A 20,905-nucleotide genomic window follows, 5' to 3' on the forward strand; every position below is an offset into this window, starting at 1 on the left:
TCCTGGTACTCACTTCTGTTAGGAGCTGAGTCGACACCAGGGTCATACTGCGGCTGGAAGGATTAGGTCAACTGAAAAATTGCACCTCATGTGGACTCGAACCCGCGACATTCCGGCTTGTAGCATAGTGCCTCAACCAACTACGCTACCACCTTCTCCCCCGGCGTGCCAGCATATTGCAAATCTTATTCTAATAATGAATAGTAGTTGTACCTAAGTACGTTGTTAATGTGTCCCATGATGATTGTGACAAATAAGATGTAAGATACAGCCTATGTATGTCGATGATCAGTATACGGCTTTAATTAGCCGGGATAATGCAGCCGGTATAAGCGACGGGCTGTACGGCCGGGGTTCGAACCCGAGCAGGGACAAGGGATTCTTTTCTACACCACAGAGTCCTCAATGGCTCTGTGGTCCACTCAGCCTCCTATCCAATGGGTATCGGGGTTCTTTCCCAAAGGGTAAGGCGACCGGGGCGCGAAGCTAACCACTCGCATTCATCTAGTTTCGAGGTTAATAATGCTGGAGCTATACCTCCAATACCCGTTCGTCTTCATCTTGTGGTGCTTAATTAATTAAGCACAGGGACAACCTTACCTTTGTATGGAATTGAATGTTTTCTTTTTTTCCTTGGCACTACAACCCCAGTGGGCCTAGGCCTACCTCCATGAACTCCCCAGTTCACTTCGGTTTTTCTTGATCTTACACATTCGGTAGGACTCCTTGGGCGGGTGATCAGCTCGTCGCAAGGCCTCTACCTGTAGACAAACACAGAAAAACGCACACACACAAACTAAATATCCATGCCCTGAGTGGGATTCGAACCCACGATCCCGGTTTCCGAGCGAGCGAAGACAGTACATGCCTTAGACCGCTCGGCTACCGTGACCGGCGGAATTGAATGTTTACCAATGTAAATAAAATTTCTGCTTATGGCTTGTAACGAAGGAGTAATATATGCTAATATAATTAATTATACTGTCCTACATGTTAGGTAGACTTGTTTGTACTTCAAGACTCATTCGATAAATTTCCGAAAGGTTTCATGTTTTAAAGTAAAGTGAATACCCTCTTGATCGCTCTGTGTGCTGGTACCTGCCTTCTGCTTCAGACACTGCCACTCAGTAAAACTTGCAACTACTCTCTTATTAAGTTATTGTGCTGCAGTATTCGAGTGCAATCTATTTGATTTGTCGCTCTTACGGTATTCATAGCAGACTTAGAAATTCAGAATCGAATAACCTTGAAAAATAAGAAATTCATAAAATAACAGAAACGAAAATAATAAACTGAAAGCTGATAAATTTTACATATTTAATGAACGGTTTCTTAAGACGCCATTTGCCAGATGTAGCCTGAGTTTTAAACGCGATATTTGGAGTAGGATATTTTGCATGAGGCAACGACTATACCTTAAGCCACTTTCCAGCGAGGCTTGTTTTTACTTTCATGGTGGAAAGGACCCAGAGTTGAAGGATGAGTTCCTCCAGAAGCAATTTCCTCGTGACATATGAATTTTCAAGAGTAACAACAATCCCTGCAACAGCACGCTGTTACCATTTTTATTCCAGTGGAAATCTAGGAATAAGCCATCAAGTTTCACTATACTCAGCATTATTCGACTAGTGCTTTCATTGTACGTAACTGCTTTATAAGAGCTTGGCTACGTATAGAGATTTAATGTGTATACTTAAGAACTTGTTTATTATGGGTAAGTACTTCCCTTTGACATACCTACTTTGTTATGAATTTAGTTGTTAACCATATCCGTTAAGAGCAAGAATGAAAACATAAATTTCCNTAATAAAAAAAAACGTATATATATTTAATGTGTATACTTAAGAACTTGTTTATTATGGGTAAGTACTTCCCTTTGACATACCTACTTTGTTATGAATTTAGTTGTTAACCATATCCGTTAAGAGCAAGAATGAAAACATAAATTTCCCTAATGTAATGAGTACCACTTCTGAAGATGTACTTGTGACTGTCTCTAGATTAGGCATCGTGTTTAAATTTGATTTAATCTTTTAAAGATTCAAGCGATTTAATCATGAAAAAATCAAGAGACAATTATATTTGGATAATATTTGCTACCAATCAGTTCAGAACATTTTATTTTCTCGTCTGATGTCTAAAAACGTAAAAATTGGAATATACAAAACTACAGTTTTACCTGTGGTTCTGTATGCATGTGAAACTTTGTTTCTGACATTAAGGGAGGAACATAGGCTGAGGGGAATATTTTGGCCGAATGGAGAGGAAGTGACAGGAGGTTGGAGAAAACTGCATAATGAAGGGCTTCGTAATTGTACTCTTTTCCAAGTATAATTACAATGATCAAATCAAGGTGGATGAGATGGGCAGGGAAGGTAGCACGAATGGAGATAATAGGAATGCATAATTGATTATAATGTGAAAAACAGAAAGAAAGAGATCACTAGGAAAACAAACACATAGGTGGGTGGATAATATTAAAATGGATCTTAGAAAGGATGGAGTACTATAGACTGTATCGATCTGACTCAGGATATGTACTAGTGGAGAGAATTTGTGAATACGATAATGAACCTTCGGGTTCAATAAAATGTTGGGAGATAATTGACTAGCTAAGCGACTGGAGGCTTCTCAAGAAGGGCTCAACTGTATGGAGTTAGTAACTTAGTTAGTTGGGGGCTAAGGAACTCTGAGAACGACTTGCATACTTCTGTACATATTTGCTTATGTTGCCTCATTGAGTTAAGTAAATTATTTTGGAAAGTAGATAAGACACGAAAATGGGATTGGAACTTAGTAATTTTCTACATTTAGACTAAGGGCTGGTAGAATGTTGACGTCACACGATAAGTCCTTCACTCTAATCCGCGTGTCCCTTTTTGCTTTTTGAGGCAAGATCTGGAACAACTTCTTAGCGCAACGGCTAGGATAAGCTTTGATGCATAACTGAACTTTCCCAGTCAGTGAACACCGTCTAGTTTAGATGTGTACACTCTCATAACGTAACGTAATACTTTGGAAATTATTCAATTTCCGTGTAATACAGAATGCCTTATCTTGTTTTAAGTGTGCAGATATCAATCCGTTCGGAACAGGAGTTATAAGCAAACAGCTTATTGATGAACTTAGAGTGCTCGCAAATAATTGCTTGAAGTAATGAACGGCCGGTCACGGTAGCCGAGCGGTCTTAAGGCAGGAAATGTTTCCGCTCACTCGGAAGCCCACTCAGGGCATGGATGTTTAGTGTTTGTATGTATGTGTGCGGTTTTCTGTATTTTTGAACAGGTAGAGAGGCCTTGCAACGCGCTGATCACCCGCCCAAGGAGTTCTACCAAATGTCTAAGATCTAGGAAACTGAAGTGAAACGGAAAGTTTCATGGACGTAGGTCAAGGCGCAAATTGGGGCTGTAACTCCAGAGAGGGAAAAAAGATGATTGAACGTTATAGTTCAGTGGTTGGCAATTATTCTGTGTATTTTTGTACTCTTCTCCAAGTATAATTAGAATGATCAGGTCAAGGATGGTGAGGTGGACAGGGCATGTAGCACGAATGGAGGAGGAAAGGAATGCGTATAGGATATTGGTGGGAAAGCCAGAAGGAAATAGACCACTGGGAAGTCCAGGGCGTAGGTGGGTGCACAATATTTAAATGGATCTTAGAGAGATAGGATTAGATGGTATGGATTGGATAGATCTGGCTCAGGATAGGGACCAGTAGAGGGCTCTTGTGAACACGGTAATGAAACTTCGGGTTCCATATAATGTTGGGAAATTCTTGAGTGGCTGCAGATTTGGCTTCCCCTCAAGAAGGGCTCAGCTCCATAAGTAAGTATGTGGTCCAACTGTTGTCAGTCATGGCTGAGTATTTCATTCACTCGCATCTGTTTATAATGCAAACAGGACTTTTTATTTTAAATGTCACTTATAATTACTTTTAAATTTCATAAAATGTCATTAAAATATCATTTGTTGCAACATGTTTCGGCCTCACAAGGCCATCATCAGGCAACCGTCAATTGATCGAAATCACTACAATACATGAGCTCACATGTCAATACATTCACATGGTGTTGCATGGCGTCGTATTCGAGAAAATTACGCTCCCAATTTCCTTATGCTATTTGCGTGTTGCGGCGTTCACGTTCTGTTCCTATGTATGTAGTTTTCCTAGGTCAGGATTTAGAAGATCGCTTCAGTCCTTCCTGAATTATTCCAGAATACTGATTTTCAGTTGTTCATGAACTCTGCCGTCCACACCTTTTCAAATTCATCATCCCTGTCATTATTCTATAATTCCCTGTGTAACCCTTGTAAGTGAGAAAACTTAAAGAATAAGAAAAATGTCTCGTTTGAAGGTGTTTGAGATATTATAGTCCTCAAATATAAATATACGAGTATATATATATATATAGTCAGTTGCATTAGTGCCTTGTAGACGGGGTTTGGATTGGGAAATCGATTTATTGGAAACTCACAAGTCATAAATACAAATAATTGTAACGCTCTCAAGTTTATCGTAATTACAGCACGTCGTAACTACAAAGATTACTTTAACTGTAACACATAAACTAAAGTCTTCAACGTCTGTTAACACTTCAGCTCTTGAACTGCCTTCTCAATTCTCTTCGACAGAATGAATCAATTAGGAGTCTCCACGCCTCCTTATATAGAGAACTAGCTCGTATCCATGAAAATTCCTCTGTCACAAATCCGTGTTTCAACTCCCCGTTGTATCGGAAACGTGTTTCAACAAACATTTGCCTAGCAATGGCCGTCTAACCTGACTTCACTATTCCGGCCTTCAGGCGTCATGTCACAATGTTCATGTTCACAACGTACATTCATAAATGTAAGTTGCAAGTTCTCTCCCCGGATATTGGCCAAGATACTTGGGTGACAAGAACAATTACTTCGTGACACTGCATTAGGTCTGAATGGCATAACCCTGATAGTATATTGCACAGCACAGAAAAATCATCTTATCTACTCGAGTTTCTTCAACATATTTTAAATAGAGCTAGTATTTTTAAGATTCTGAGACTGCAGGCGGTGATAAATGTCTGTGCTTAGGCATGAGATGTTCGTTTTAAGAAAATTCTCCTTTCTTCAAGCCTCTCTGAAGTTAAGGGAATAACTTTCACGAATGGCCGTTGTCTCTTACGAGAAAATATAGAAATAAGGAATGAAATGAAAGTGGTGGAATTCATCCCTGATTATGCATGTTTTGGGATAAAAGATATTCCTCATTCAACTGTGCATCTCTTGATAAATTAGAAAGATGACAGTTCACATAACATTGCTTCAGTGAATCGGCAATGAAAATGTATAATTTACATCCAACTTTTATGGAGTTTAATGCGGCCGTGGCATGAAGCTGACCACTGATATCCAGCTAGTGCCGAGGTCAAGAAAATGTGAATCTATGTCCCCATACGCCTTCATTGCGTCGTGCTTAATTAGTTAAACAGAAGGACAACTTTACCTTTATATGGAGTTTAATATCTGAAGGAAAACACGTAAAACATAAAATACATCTACAAAGCTATCATGCTTCGTGGTTTTACACGGATGCGAAACGTGGTCTCTCCCTCTCTCTCTCTCTATCAGGGAAGAGAGAACAGGACGCTGAGAAAGATATTTGGACCGAAGTGTTAGGAACTATACGGTTAACAAAAAATTAATAATGAGCTTCATAATCTGTTCTCTTCACGAAATATTATTATATTGATGTAATACACTTGGTTCGGAAGGGCGGAACGCGTAGGGCTTATGGGAAGAACGAGAATGCATTAAAATTTAAGTAGGAGAACCTCAAGGTAAAAACCCACTTGGAAGAACCTGACATAAATGCAAAGTTAATACTGAAGTATAGTTTAGAGAGATGCGGTGAGAAATATGGACTGGGTTCATCTCGCTCGAACTTCGGGATGATTAAACGCTGCTGAACGACTGTCAGCTTCACAGCAAGGATTTTGGTGCTTGTAATGCCGTTATTAAAGATAACAAGAGAAAATTTTCCTAATAATGAAATAATTCGCGTCCATATGCAGTGCTGTTGGAAAGCGAACTTAAAATTGATTAAAATTTCCTGTCATATCATTTCTCTACTTAATTTACCAAAATCATAAGACCACAGATATTCTACGGAATTCCCCTAATCATTTTATTTGTTGCCCTGCACGTTTTTCAACCCACCATGTTAGTTTTACGTCACCACCTCGCAGAAATAAGTCATAATGTGCGGACAGAAGTACAGCTGTACTTTCCCTCTGACGTTCGCAGGAAACACCCTATGCATCTATGACTACACAGTCCTTTGTTGAGTCTTGGCCGATTTTCATTTTCTTAATCCTATGCACAGTCGGTAGTATTCCTTGGGCTGGGGATCAGCCCGTCGCAAGGCCTCTACCTACACACAGAACAACACAAACAGAGAATAAACGCACACAGACATCCATGTCTTGAGTGGGATTCGAACTCACGATCATAGCGTGTATGCCTTAGACCGAGCGGCCACTGTGATCTGCACGGGAACCCTCCAGTGCTATAAAGATGCTGCTAGGAATTTTTACAGAAGCAGGCGAGACCTAACTGCTAGAATTAACTGTAAGAAAAGTTGCTTGGCTTTGGCCTAAACTTTCACTGGTGTCCAGTAACACCAAAAGACAGAGGTCGGACATCGGAAACTTACAAAATTGAAACCCTCCGTTGGGAAAATAGCTTCGGGTTGATTACAGGTAGCGTGGTAAGACGAAGAGAAGAGTAAGAGACGATAATTAGCTGTAGGAGTTTGTAAGAACATTGCACTAGTGGGATGTTTCCTCCTACCTACACACATATCTGCCCGCCTTCCTGCTTAACTAAATGCCTTACGCCGTAATTATGTTACACTCTGCCAAAGTGCTAGACTCTGGGTGCCTCGAGACATTAGACGATAGAGAAAATTACACAATTAAGAACGTCATGATTTGTGATTTCAGCCAAATGTTATTAGTGTAATTGAATCGAGAAGAATGATTTGGTGAGATGAGAAGTTATAATTTGAAGGAAAGGGATAATTTAAGAGACCTAGAAGTGAGAGGATAATACTAAAAGGAATCTTAAAGAAATAGAACATGCGGGAGTAACTGGATTTAACTACCTCGGGATACAGTGCAATATGAGGTTCTTCGAACAACGAAATGAACATTCAATTTCCACGAAAGGCTGTGATTTTCCTGACCAGCTGATGAACTGTCAGGTATAATATAAGAACTTTATGAATGGTGTTTGTTAGCGTATGGTCTGACGTATACATTTATTATATGTTCTCCCTCACGAAATATGTACGTATAATGAATTCATAATTAGGGGATATTTTCACTGCGTAATTCCGAAGTTACACGTCTGTATCGGAGAGCGTACCTTTCCCGAAATATGAGCCGTCTCACTATTCTTTTTTCAATATGAACGACTGTAACAATGTGATATTTCCTGCGTGCCTCTGATTTATCAATTTGAAGGATGAATGACTGACCTACCAGCTGACTGACTGCTAAATTTCTGCAAGTCCTCGCCAGCACAGTCGGTCTAGGTTCCAAGTTCCACGGACTCAGGACCTTAACTTACCGTCAGACGGCTATGGGAGCCTTCAAACTATATCCGACACAAATTGACTGACTTCTAAATTGTTACTGGCCCTCGTCAGCAGAGAGATCCTTGGTTCCAAGTCCCACGGGAATTCAATTGAAATAATATTTAATAATAATAATAATGCTTTTCCGGCAACAACAGGTCACTTTTTTGTACGGAAATAATCGCTGTTTGTTCTGACGAACGTAAGGAATGCACAGACACATTTTGTGAGGGGAAAAATTCAGGGTTTCGTAATGTTTAAAACTGGTGGTACATGCGGTTACTACTGGCGTTCAAAGGTCAAAGCCTTAGGACTTCACAATTTTACAAAATAAATATTCTGTTCATAAGGTATCAGGGTTCCACTCAACACTTATAATGTCTTTAAAATTTTATTTTAATCGAATAAATTTTGACTATGTGATCACCCAATATTAAGGTTCACTTGATAGTAATTTTTTATTTTTCATCAGGATGAATACCAGTTCATCTTCATTCCTTCAAAATTTAAACTTATTTATCCTTACCTTACTTCTCTTCGAAATTATCTGTGTTACTATGCAGGAGCAATGGCGAATGACTTAGTCGACGAATGTTCGGGTACAGAAGAACTACTTTCTTCCTCGTTTCGTATTTCTTCAGCGCTTTTTCAACGGAACAACGCAGCCTTCAAAGGGAATTAATCCTTTGTACCATACTCAAAAGATTCCTAGCCATACGTGCCATTCTTCCCCTAATTATAAAAATTTGAATGGGAAGTTTTCGACGAAATAACGGGGAAACGCTGAAAATTTAATATCGGGAGTTGATGTGCACTTCAATACTGGCTAGACTGAAGTCCCAGGTCTCAAAGTAAAGTGAAACTTGCTCATTTTCATATGATAATGAAATACCTGAAGTTTATTGACCCCCTTTGTTACGAAACATGCAGCCAGATGCAAACTCCGTCCCGATGCTTGTGATCTCTGCGTCAGAGGAAAATTATGTGTTCTCTCGCATTCACTCACTCACTCACTCACAAACACTTCTTCGTATATTGGCAATAATATTCGTTTTTTTATCAAATACATTGGCCTGAATGTTTTCATTTTGAAGTTGAAGAGCTTTATCTTAGTAATGATAATATCCTGTATGTTTATATCATATTGTTCTCTTTGTAAACGTAATAAACATGGTTGCGTGTGTCAGTGCATTTTCTTCTTAATTAATAAGGATAGAAATTGACAGGAAAGAAAACAAAAACGTATAACAATTTATTCAATACTTAATGTAAAATTATAGCCCACAAAAGTTTTAATACTACTATCAGTACTACTGCTGCTGCTGCTGCTGCTACTACTACTACTACTTCTGCTGCTGCTGCTGCTACTACTACTTCTACTACTACTGTTACTACTACTACTACTACTACTACTAATAATAATAATAATAATAATAATAATAACAAACAAACTTGAATAATATTTACGATGAAAAGTACCTTATAAATGAGGAATTAAAAACAATTAATTTATTAATGTTCAGAACACTAACATTAGCATGGGAAATCAGCTTGAGGACTGAAGTTAAGGTCGAAGGTAAGAAAACTGTAATGACAATTGGAATTGCATAAAGGGCAGAAACTTCGTGATTCGCTGAGTAACTGTCAGTTTCTCTAGAATGACTCTGATGCATGGAGTCAGTTACCAGCTCCAACAGGCTAGAATTTACTAGATACAGAAGTTACAATGTAAGCAAGTAAAAATATAAATAGTTGTCCAATTCGGGTAGAGTCTCTACCCGTTTCATTCCCAGGGTCAATTTAGTTCTCATATGTTAGAGACACCGCTATTAATTTACATACAGGGTTAGATGGTTACCAATAAAATAAGAATTGACCGTAGTAGGCAGGCCGGATTTACCGTTGTGGATATTCCTGGGGCGATCAAAACGTGGAGCCCCCTGTCAGTAACCATAAATATGGCAACTCTTTGCTTTCTCTCCTTATTTCGTACAGTAACGAGAAATAAAAACTACTTCATTCTATTTAAAAGAAGGAGATGTCTCAATAGAACCTATGAATTATGGTTTGTAGGATTACTTGCTGGACACTGCCACCTAATAGTGCACCTTTCAAACTGGGACTGACAGAGGACCCAACCTGTGAAAGGTGCCTACAAGAAAATGAATCAGCCACACACATCTTATGTGTTTGTGAGGCTATAGCTTACCTAAGGCATAGCCACCTGGGTCGATTCTTCATGGAACCAAGTGACTATTATGACGCCCCCATAAATAAAATCCTACATTTATTTCGATGTGTAGGATTATTAAAGGATTTTTTTAATGCTAGTGGGGTGGGATTAAGTCCCTTGTACTGCGGTCACATCTGGTCTATTGTACCAGCCCCAGATGATAGGTGAGCGTGATTGTGGAGCAGTTTGTGGAATGAAGATTGGCAGGGGAACCAAAGTACTCGGAGAAAACCTTCCCCAGTGCGACTTTGTCCACCACAAATCCCACTTGACCAGACCCGGGATAAAACCGGGGCCGCCGCGGTGGGATGCCAGCGACTAACCGCTTGAGCTGTGGCGCGGTTAATAAAAGGTTAATCCAAATGGGAAGCACAGTAGATCCATTGAAGGTCGCAGTGCTAGGGCCAATTTTATGGCTCACCCCTCATACTCATACTAATACTCATGGATTATAGTTGTGTTTATGGAGGCCCCCATCGCTCTCCCTTAAATCCGACCCCATTAGTTGGTCTAGATTCGTTGCAAAAGCAGAACAAATATTAAAAAAAAGTATTTAGCTGTAATGTGGTAGGAGATGTATAGGTTCTGAGATGCAAGAATTTTGAACAGCTGTGGTACTGATAACTCTAGTACTCTCACTCATTGGTGGGCATATGTCAATGAACCGATCGCAAATTTCTTACTAGATAGAGGTCAAAAAGCGTCTACATATCTGACAGTATTACTCGAGGCAAGACCTTAAAGTAGAAGAATGTATTATATATGATTATTCGTCAAAGTGAGGTTCTAAGAAATGTGGAAGAAAATTGTGCAGTACTGTTACATTACACAAGACCGAAGGAAATGCGGAAGATGAATAAATAATAAATTACTTAATTACTGATTTTAAATGGCTATACGACGTCACAGACAATGACTTCTGTGATAATTAGTCTTAGTTTTTGTCGTATAATCAATTTAAAAATCAGATGGAAATCCTGAGAATTACCGCTTTCTTAATTTATACATCATCCGGCATTCTAAACACAATGTTTGGGAAACTGGATACGTTTCTGTCCTCAGGTGGGGGGGAGAGATTCCTACTCTGGGCTCCTTAGAAAGAGCTAACCTCAGTCACCGGACAACCCATGTCAGTACAACTGCACATATACTTGAGACAAGGCTATGTGCAAGGGAGATAGCAGATAAATGTACAATAAATAATAATTGTGATAAAGCATACACAGACTAGAAACTAGGATAGAAAAGGAGTGAAAATGTGCAACAAACTTAGCCAACAGATCAAGTCTATAAAACCAGTGCATAGGATTAGCTGGAGAATGTCTGAAACCATAATGCGCCTACCGCTAGCGCCATCTGTGGAATAAACCTGAACAATGGGGACTAAAACCTTAGAAAAGCTCATGAACCTCATGAAGAATCTGTCAGATCCTACCGATCATCTTGAGGCCGCGCCATAGCTCAAGCGGTTAGTCGCTGGCTTCCCACCGCGACGGCCCGGGTTCGATCCCGGCTCTGGTCAACTGGGATTTGTGGTGGGCAAAGTGGCGCTGGGGCAAGTTTTCTCCGAGTACTTCGGTTTCCCCTGCCAAACTTCATTCCATCAATTGCTCCACGATCACCCTCACCTATCATCTGGGGCTGGCACAATAGGCCAGAAGTGGCCGCAGTATAAGGGACTTAGTCCCACCCCACTACCAATAACAAATAATACTGATCATCTCTGTGAGTTGGTATCCTCATTGTTCATAAGGAGGGTCCAGGTGGGTGAAATGTCCAGACTGAGTTTCCTGATCGGATTAGTTAAGAATGCTATATGGCCCGATACCTTGTATTTCCTGTGCTTGCTGTTAGCTTCAGCGGGTCAGACCCGACACGCCCGCTCTACGCCAATAATAAGAGGTGACAGTGATGAAGGGGCCAGCCAACAGAGAACGCTCGACTACCGTGCTACCGACCCTTCGTATTTTCATCAACCCTCTTAAGATATAATATATGGTGGCAGCTGTATGCAACGAAGAAGACCCAGAACCAGGAGAATCCTAGCTGAGGGTAATCTAGTATTATTGTGTTAACCCCTTACAGCATAATATGTGGTGACAAGGAGGGCTACCTACACGCCCCACTGTCACCACGGCGTAATATTGGGGATAACCGTTGAGCTGGAGATCACGTCTCAGCTGACTAATTTCTTTACACACGGTTTTTCGTTCTTGGCATATGGTGGAAGCTCTACTGCGAAGGTCCTGTATTAAACCTCAGCACACTCTCCAATTAATACTATGCATCGATTTTCACAGACTTGATTTGTTGCATAAAATTTTCACATCCCTTTCGTAGTTCAGGTCTCTGCATGCTTTATCGCAATTTTTATTGTATATTTCCCTGTCGTCTCTCTTCCACATAGCCTTGTCTTGGATGTTTATGTAGCTGCAGTTAATCTGACATAGGTTGTTCAGTGATTGAGATTAACAGTTTCCAAAGGACCCAACAGAGTATGATTCTCCCCCTCACATGACGACGGAAACAGATCCAGTTCTCGGAACGTTGTGTTCTACTAGTTCTTTTAGAATACCGAAAGATTGACTTTTCCAAATATCCGGCGGTTCTGAGTGTTATATACAATCTTCAAAGCCCTTTATTGCCTGCTCATCGACATATTCAGTCCACAGTTTTTCTACCACATTTCAAGGAAAAAAATACAAATATAATCAAGCTAATGAAATGTAAACATGCAAATTTTTTCTTTACGTTATTCTAATAAAATATATTTTGATTGTAAATTTTATTTACTTTTAATTACATTTCATACACTTCTATGCTCCACTAAGTGATGCACACAGGTTCTAATTTGAAATAAACTAATAGAAAATAGATGCAGACGTAAACTTAAACTTCTGCAATCTACGTGATGATCCAAACACATTGCTTAACCAAAATTTCAGCCATCTGAAGTACAAATGGAGGAACTGCTCGAAGTAGGTAAATCTCTCGGAGGTCGCGTCCGACTTCTGTTAAATTTCTGTCTTTCTGACATAATGTTTCTTCACAGATATGACTGAATGGTATTTGATTAAATTTGATATTATATCCGACAAAAAAAAATAAAAGTATCTGTCAGTTTTCTTAAAACCACTCACCTGAAGATGGAAGCGGAAACAGTTCCTGACTTTCCTTATTCTTCAGTGGCTCTTCCAGCCCCTTCAGGTCCCAGGCCTCCTCTTCAGCTCCGTAATCATTTTTTGTAGACGGTATGAGCTTTTGGACGCGTGATAAGCCAGTCGCAAAGTCTCTACCTAAACAGAGAATGAACGCATACACACACCAAACATCCATGCATTGGGTGGATTCTAAACCACGATCCAAACGTCCGAAAGAGCGAAGACAGCTCATGCCTTAGACCCCTCGGCTACTGTGACCGGCCCAATTCCTGACTAGTCGCATATATTAAATATACCTAAGACAGCGGATGAGTAACAAAGTACCTTTGCTCATATTTCAGTTGCAGAATTCCGACATGAATATGGTGACCTTGATCAATCTTCAGTTCAACACAAGCGGAAATTATAAATGCGAGGTTTCTACAGAGGCGCCGAATTTTGAAACTGTGGCTCAAAACTCCAACATGACCATTATGGGTAAGTAGAAGGTCCATTATTCCATACGTAACCTAACTAGCTCAGTCATCACAGTTTTTTTTTTTTAAAAGATGATAATACGTGACTTTTTACATGTAATACTTAGCTAAGCCGATTTGAATTACAAATTCAGTTTTCTCAGAAGTATTTGTCAAAACTCTGTGTTGAAGTTCTGTATTGAATCTGTTCCGCTTAAACCGCAAAATATTGGTGTACTAACCGATTTATTGTTCCTGTTTTCTTTGTGCTTGGATCAGAAATAATTTCAGATATTACTTTTTTCACATTTTCTGAGTTCATGATGAAATAATTATTGTATTATCTTGTATTTATAAGACCCCTGTCATAAATTACTGTAAATTTTGTCATGATATGAAAGAAAATTCCCTCGCGAGCCAACGGACTTAGGAATAGGACGTCCATTGCTAGAGAACGAATAAGTAAACCCGCTTCCGTAACGGCAAAGTCGAGTTCTGGAACGCCAGCCTGCTTGGAACTGAAATGAGTCCCGTCTTCGAAATTGGCAGCTGCAGAATAGTGGCAAGACAGGAATTAGGCTATGAAAAGAGAACTTCAGGTGTGATTTGAAGTTGCCAGTGAGACTGTTACAGATCCGTTGCCAGGATACGACTAGTGAAGGCAGAAAACCCTAATCCGTGTCGAACGGTGAAATGGAAAGTGTGCAAATCAGCGATAGATCTGTATTACATGTAGTCACGAGTACCGTGTATAAGGTGTCAATAAATCCGAACACCCAATCCAAAACCTATCTTAGGCTATGAAAAGAGTTACAGATCCGTTGCCAGGATACGACTAGTGAAGGCAGAAAACCCTAATCCGTGTCGAACGGTGAAATGGAAAGTGTGCAAATCAGCGATAGATCTGTATTACATGTAGTCACGAGTACCGTGTATAAGGTGTCAATAAATCCGAACACCCAATCCAAAACCTATCTTATAAGTCAAACTCAGACCCCTATACAGGTGACACTATTATTTAAGTTCTTCGAGAACTGTACGGAGTGAGAAAATTATCAGCCACAATTGTTCTCACGAAAGAAACATGTATGTAATAACAGAAGTAGATTTTAAAGGGTTCTGACGATGGTGGATGACGCACAGAATTACTGGGGTTTTGGACTTTTTCCATCGCCCGGAATTTTAAGTAATAAAGAACACGACGTTTCGGAAACTGGATCTGTTTCCGTCTTCAGGTGAGAAAGGAAGAACCAAGGAAGAAAGGGGTCCAACTAAGTAGGTGTCTTCCTTTCTCACCTGAAGAAGGAAACAGATACAGTTTCCGAAACGTCGTGTCCTCTATTACCTAAAATTTCGGACAATAGAAAAAGTCCAAAACCCCAGTAATTCTGTGAATAACAGAAGTGTGTTTACACTAACCTCCTTTTTGACTAAACTCAATATTTTCGACATATATTACTTCAGGGGACAGTTTATCAAAGTTTAAGCGAAGAAACATTCAGAATCTGGAACCGCAGAGGAACGAGAAAATTCGGTATCATGGTGGGCACTCTAAATATAGTAATTAGGTTATAAATTAACGTCTGTTTGGCTGAAATTAACACAGAAGGCTTTTAGCTGGTTCCGCTAGGTTAGCATTACTAACATTAACGAGCATGACATCGCTGAAGTCCACTCTTTGTGTCCTGCTAGTGTTTAGAAGGCCGCTGTTTTGGGGAAGTCAGTATAGATCTTATTAGTGTGCCGCGAGCCAATTTGATGTTGTTAAATTGGGTCTCTGCTACGAATAATTCAAGTTGGACTGATCTGAGACTAGGGAAAGATCAGAAGCTCTCTACCGAACCGCGTGGCTTTTGTTTCACGTTGTAATACGCTGTAGTTGGAGTGAGGGGGAACTGATTTAATCAGTTTTGCTGGTCATTCAAGTACAAAGAAGAACTTCACAAGCTCACCGATTATGCTGAACTTGTCTTTTAACAGAGAGCAGTTGTCAACACAATACGATACTCATGGGTTGCTTCGTCGTAACTATTGTCCGACGGCTTCTTTACTTAATTAAATAACCGAAAATGAAACTAAAATCCCATATCTCGAAGGGATTCGATTTAGGTTATGTGAGACTTCTGTTTTATAACAATAACATATATTGGGAATAGAGTACGATATATTAACATTTTAGAAGAAGAGAAAACATTGTAAAAGTCCATAAATTTTGTATTTTCCGAATTTTTAAAATTTGCATCAATTTTGCAAGTTTTATTTTTTAGCAGCTCTTCAGAATTTCTCACGTTTGGACATATTTCATATTTCGTTCTATGTTCACTTCCTCGGGGTTCACAAAATTTGCGTGTACATCCGTATTTTGAATTTTTCAAATTATTTCACTTCCTGAATAATTTCAGAAATTTCTAATAATTACGTTATTCGACGTACTCCAATTTTTAAATTTATTAGCGAATAAACTTTATTTAAAATTATCATGATATAATATTCCTTATCTTTAAAATTATTCTGTTTCTTTAATAATTTCGCAAAGATCAACTTCCACTCTTAGGGCTCGAACACACACACAGCGACATCGGTTGTACGGAAAAATGTAGTACATTTCTTTGCTCTCCGACTGTCGTACTGTAGATGTCGCATGTCGTCACGCATAAAAGCTAAGACTATACTTCATATTCTACTACTTGATGCGACATGAACCGTACGGAAGTCGTACGACCGATGTCGCTCTGTGTGTTCCTAGTCTTACGTCGCACGTTACTCGTGCAAGTCACTGCGTCTTTTCCTCGGCAATCGCGTAGGGTTTCCCGGAAAAGTCTTGTCTGCATAATAGCAGCTGGGCTAGAGTTATTTAGCAAGTGTGCACTGTTTGACACATCTACACAGCGTTCCAGACACGGCTCACATTCTGCTAGACATGAACATACGATGTACGTTGCGTATGGTCACCTGCTCTGTATTTGTTTTCGCTTTATACTTTCTTGTTTCATTTCCTCACATATTTTCATCATGATCTCGAACAAAGCAATAACTTTATGTGGGTAATCGCCGAATATCTTGCGTATCTCTTACAGCTGTAGTACATCTCGTTTCCAACGTACGGAATGAAACAGTGCAGTCCTGTGAATCTAAAAGGGAGAATCTTAATACGTACATGAAACAAAACAAACTCCGTGACTTTAGTCCGCAAGCGAACTATACCGACCGAGCGACTGCCGCTTGTCGGTGAAGTTAGGACCGCCTCTGTGATCTAGTGGTCAGAGTTCCTGGCTACAGATCCAGAGGTCCGGGTTCTATTCCCGGCGCTACCAGATTTTCTGAAAAATAGTGGATTTGGAACGTGGTTCACTCAGCCTCGTGACGATAATTGAGGAGCTACTTGACTTGAAAAGTAGCGGCTCCGGTCTATAAAACCGAAATTATCGTCCGTGGGGATCGGTTGCGCTGACAAGACCACATCCTCTGTCCGCTGAAGTCAACATTATATATGAAGATTTTATTTAACTTTAATGTGAAAGTATATTTCTGTGCACATAGTGCCTGCATAAGCAGAATTAAATAATTTTGTTGAAATTATTTGAAATTAGCTTCCGTTAATACTACCTTGAGGGTGCATTGATGCCAACCTCTTCATTTTTAAATCCCAATCTTTTCGTGACAGCATTGTGATAGACACCCTATGACGAGGTGTCAAATATTCTCTCGAAGTATTCGTTAGTTAAATGTGTGCAGGCAATGTTTAGCATGGCTCCCGCAAACTCAGATTCTGAACCATTTGTCCAGTTTTCACAAAAGTCAGTACGATCTACAAGCCACTCAAGGTCATCCGAACGCCATGATTTACAATATTTTATAATCAGTAGTATAAGCACGATAAACGCACCAACTCGTAAGTTGGGCGACGCAGTTACACCAAATAAGTTAAAGCAGCGCACCACTGAACATCCAGCTGTGCACCGATCTGGCTATTGAGTCTGGACCGTCTGGACTTAGTGAGATTGGACAATGTTAGGATAAGTTAGGTTAAATTAGGTTAGTTTGCGAATCTTAGCTTTGCGCAGCCACTTATTCATGCCAGCAGAGTTGCGTCTCATAAGGTTATTTTGGCTTAGGCCGAGCTACGTTAGATCGTATTCACGCCTAACACTACGTCATATCCATAAGAGCATGAAATTGCGCCTTCTTAATTTTGAAGTATTTACTGACCATTGAAACTCTAGAAATTTCTTTCCACATTTTACATGTGGTTAATTATACAGGCAATGAAGAGCTTCATAACTTGTACTCTTCTCCAAATATAATTAGAATGATCAAGTCAAGAAGGATGAGAAAGGCAGGGCGTGTAGCACGAATGAGGTAGAACAGGAATGCATATAGGATAATGGTGGGGAAGCCGGAAGGAAGGAGACCACTGGGGAGACCAAGACGTAGGTGGGTGGACAATATTAAAATGGATCTTAGATAGGATGGGATGGTATGGATTGAATTGATCTGGCTCAGGGTAGGGACCAGTGGAAGGCTTTTTGAACACGGTAATGAAATTTCGGGTTCCATAAAACGTTGGGAAGTTCTTGAGTAGCTGCCGAATTAGCAGATTTTGAAGAAGAGCTCAGTTTCATGAGTGAGTGAGTAAGATACAGACAGGATCGCTGAATTCTGGGTACATTAATGCCGTTACTTCACCTCATGCATATTCCTAATGTACACCTAACCGCAAGAGGAAAACGCACGCCGATCTAGTATCACTGGTTGATATTTTCTTTGCAATTAATTAATCAACACGAAGATACTTTGGAGAAAACGGACAAAGAAGAAACCATAAATTATTTGGTGTGGGGACTTCAGAAAGAGCTTCTCATTAGGAGGAATATGGTGTTAATATCGACTACAACATTTTTAGATTGGATTGGCCCAAAAATACTAAAATTTCAAAGAATGAACTGAGTTTCTTACCGTAATATTAAAATTATTAGCTTCACAACAATCACAAATTTTGGCAAAAAGATTTTGACACTAACAGATTCAATTTTTGTCTTGTCTCTGGTATTTATTTTCTAATTCAGTTTCTTTAATTGATTGAATTAGATATACTGCCCGGCTCCGACAGAGTGACTGAATTGTATATTCAATTACTGATTGAATGATGGACCAAAGTAACCAGCTAACAGTCTCCATATTATTGACACTGGCGGAGTGGCTATAAACGAGGTTTGGATTGGTAATTGGATTAAATGAGTACTTACAGATCGTAACCACAAGTAACCAGAGCGTTGTCGCTAATTCACACATTCAGAAGTTCACTCCAGCATGCATTCTCTTTCGAGACTTCTGTGTCTACACGAGTTATTGTCTGGTAACGGCTTAAAACACCGTAGATCCCTCAACTTCCGTCTTCACGTCCTTACTGGCCGGTGACGCTCTCACATATAACTAAAGCCTAGACTAATCCTGCTTGTAACACATCAGCACGGACTGCACAGAAAACATGTCTCCCAACAGAACTTTTATTTTTGCGTTACGCAGCTGTTACCCAGACCGCGTAGAGGAACCTGCTTACCAGTTAGTCCATCGGTGCGTCTCAGGAATCTGTTACGGTTATTGCCTAGCAACGGACGTTGTTCACAGAGTCATTCCTTTCTCTCCAGTAGCAGTTGGCATTCACCTGTTCAAGAAATTCATGGATGAAACCCGATATTTTATTGTTCGTATCCACCTACTTATCTGAGTGAGTTTAACCGAGTTCGCGTTTCACCGTTTTTAATTGCTAGTGGGGTGGGACTAAGTCCCTTGTACTGCGGCCACATCTGGCCTATTGTACCAGCCCCAGATGATAGGTGAAGGTGATCGTGGAGTAACTGGTGGAATGCAGATTGGCAGGGGAAACCGAAGTACTCGGAGAAAACCTGCCACAGCACTGCTTTGTCCACCACAAATCCCACTTGACCAGACCCAGGATAGAACCCGGGCCGCCTCGGTGGGAAGCCAGGGACTAACCGCTTGAGCTAAGGCTCGGCCCATCGTTTCACCGTTTATATGATTTGCAAGCAACTGCGCTGTATATGGAAACCTACAGAATAAAACTCTCCTTAAACAAGAATAACAATTAAGTGGATAAAACCATAATATAATAAACTAATAAAAATGCAAAGTACGATATATATGTAGATGCTTTCCAATTAAAGTATTCCAAATGTTCTTTTTCCAAGAAGTTTTGAAATACAAATGCATGTATTTTTTTTTTTTTTTTCGTTAAGCCTCCCACACGTTCTTAATCATTTAATCACTTTATAACAATACGAGACTGCGAATTCTGTCTTCATGCAAATAGCAGATATAGAGAAGTTGTGTACACTTGCCACGCGAGATTCAGCGATAACGAAGTAAATGCATTTTTTCCTGTTATGAAGCCCCTGGCTCAAGTTCCTTCGTCATATATCAAAAGGTCTCTTTGTGTATGTACCAAGGGATCTGTTCTCATTATAACTGGATCAGGAAAAATCACGCAGTATGGTATTCCGTAATAATGGAACACGAGAGGGTGACGGTATTACAAATGGCTTGTTCGTGAGGTGTTATCATTACGTGCAGTCTATGCATCAAGGAGGCTGTCACTAAGAACCTCCAGCCATCTTAACACTCTGCTCTGAATTCGTGAAAAGGAACTAGTAAAAGGAAATTATACATTTGTTCAGTTTATTCAGTGAAACTACATAAAGATGTGACTTGCGATTTTCATTCTGCATGTGGCGGAATTGCTTATATTCCTGTTCGTTCGATGTTCTTTGTCTGAGGTGTGCTGAATGCGGCTCTAGGTATATTTCGGAATTTGGTTGGCCAAAGAAATAATTGAGCACGACTTTAGTGTTTATTTCTTCCTGCTGATCCATATATACACGCTCCAACATAAATATCTACATACATACATAAATATATGAACCCACATAATGTATGCGAGTACATACATACTCGTACATAGGCTTATATTTATAAAACCATGTATAAATAGTTGGTTGAGTCACTATGCTACAATCCGGAAGGTAGCGGGTTCAAGTCCCGATGAGGTCATTCGATTTTTTTCAATTGACCTAATCTTTCCAGCCGTACTATGACCCTGGGGTTGACTCAGCCTCTAACAGAAATGAGTACCAGGAATTAATTAAATAATTTTTCTGGGGTGTAAAGTGCGGCCGACGCTTAAGGCTGACAACCTTACCGCCATCTGTGAGCCGATTGTCTAGATACTGTGGGACCCTCAAAGTCTCACAACCTTATGGGCCTTCACGGCCTGTTACAGGGATAGCTTTAGTTTTTTACATTCATAAAATCGAGCTGGTTACCACAGCGATGACTTTTTCGACTTGCACAGGATTATGACCGTAGACCGTCCATCCTGACAGATATAACTTTGCTTTCGTTAGTCAGATATTCGGGTATGGGTC

The 20,905-nt window shown here is 39.9% G+C and overlaps 1 protein-coding gene across 1 annotated transcript in view; it reads left to right on the top strand.

Moving 5' to 3' along the window:
* LOC111872535 overlaps nt 1-13,485 on the top strand; it is a gene marked incomplete at its 3' end in the record, with an annotated part of 319,037 nt that extends 305,552 nt beyond the window's left edge. Inside the window, exon 3 of the mRNA XM_023866554.2 lies at nt 13,350-13,485. Coding sequence (XP_023722322.1) covers nt 13,350-13,485 — 136 coding nt within the window. The remainder of the gene's footprint in view (nt 1-13,349) is intronic.
* Between the last annotated feature and the right edge of the window lie 7,420 nt (nt 13,486-20,905).

The sequence above is a fragment of the Cryptotermes secundus genome, unplaced genomic scaffold (assembly GCF_002891405.2).
Source record: "Cryptotermes secundus unplaced genomic scaffold, Csec_1.0 scaffold690, whole genome shotgun sequence".
Taxonomy (NCBI): domain Eukaryota; kingdom Metazoa; phylum Arthropoda; class Insecta; order Blattodea; family Kalotermitidae; genus Cryptotermes; species Cryptotermes secundus.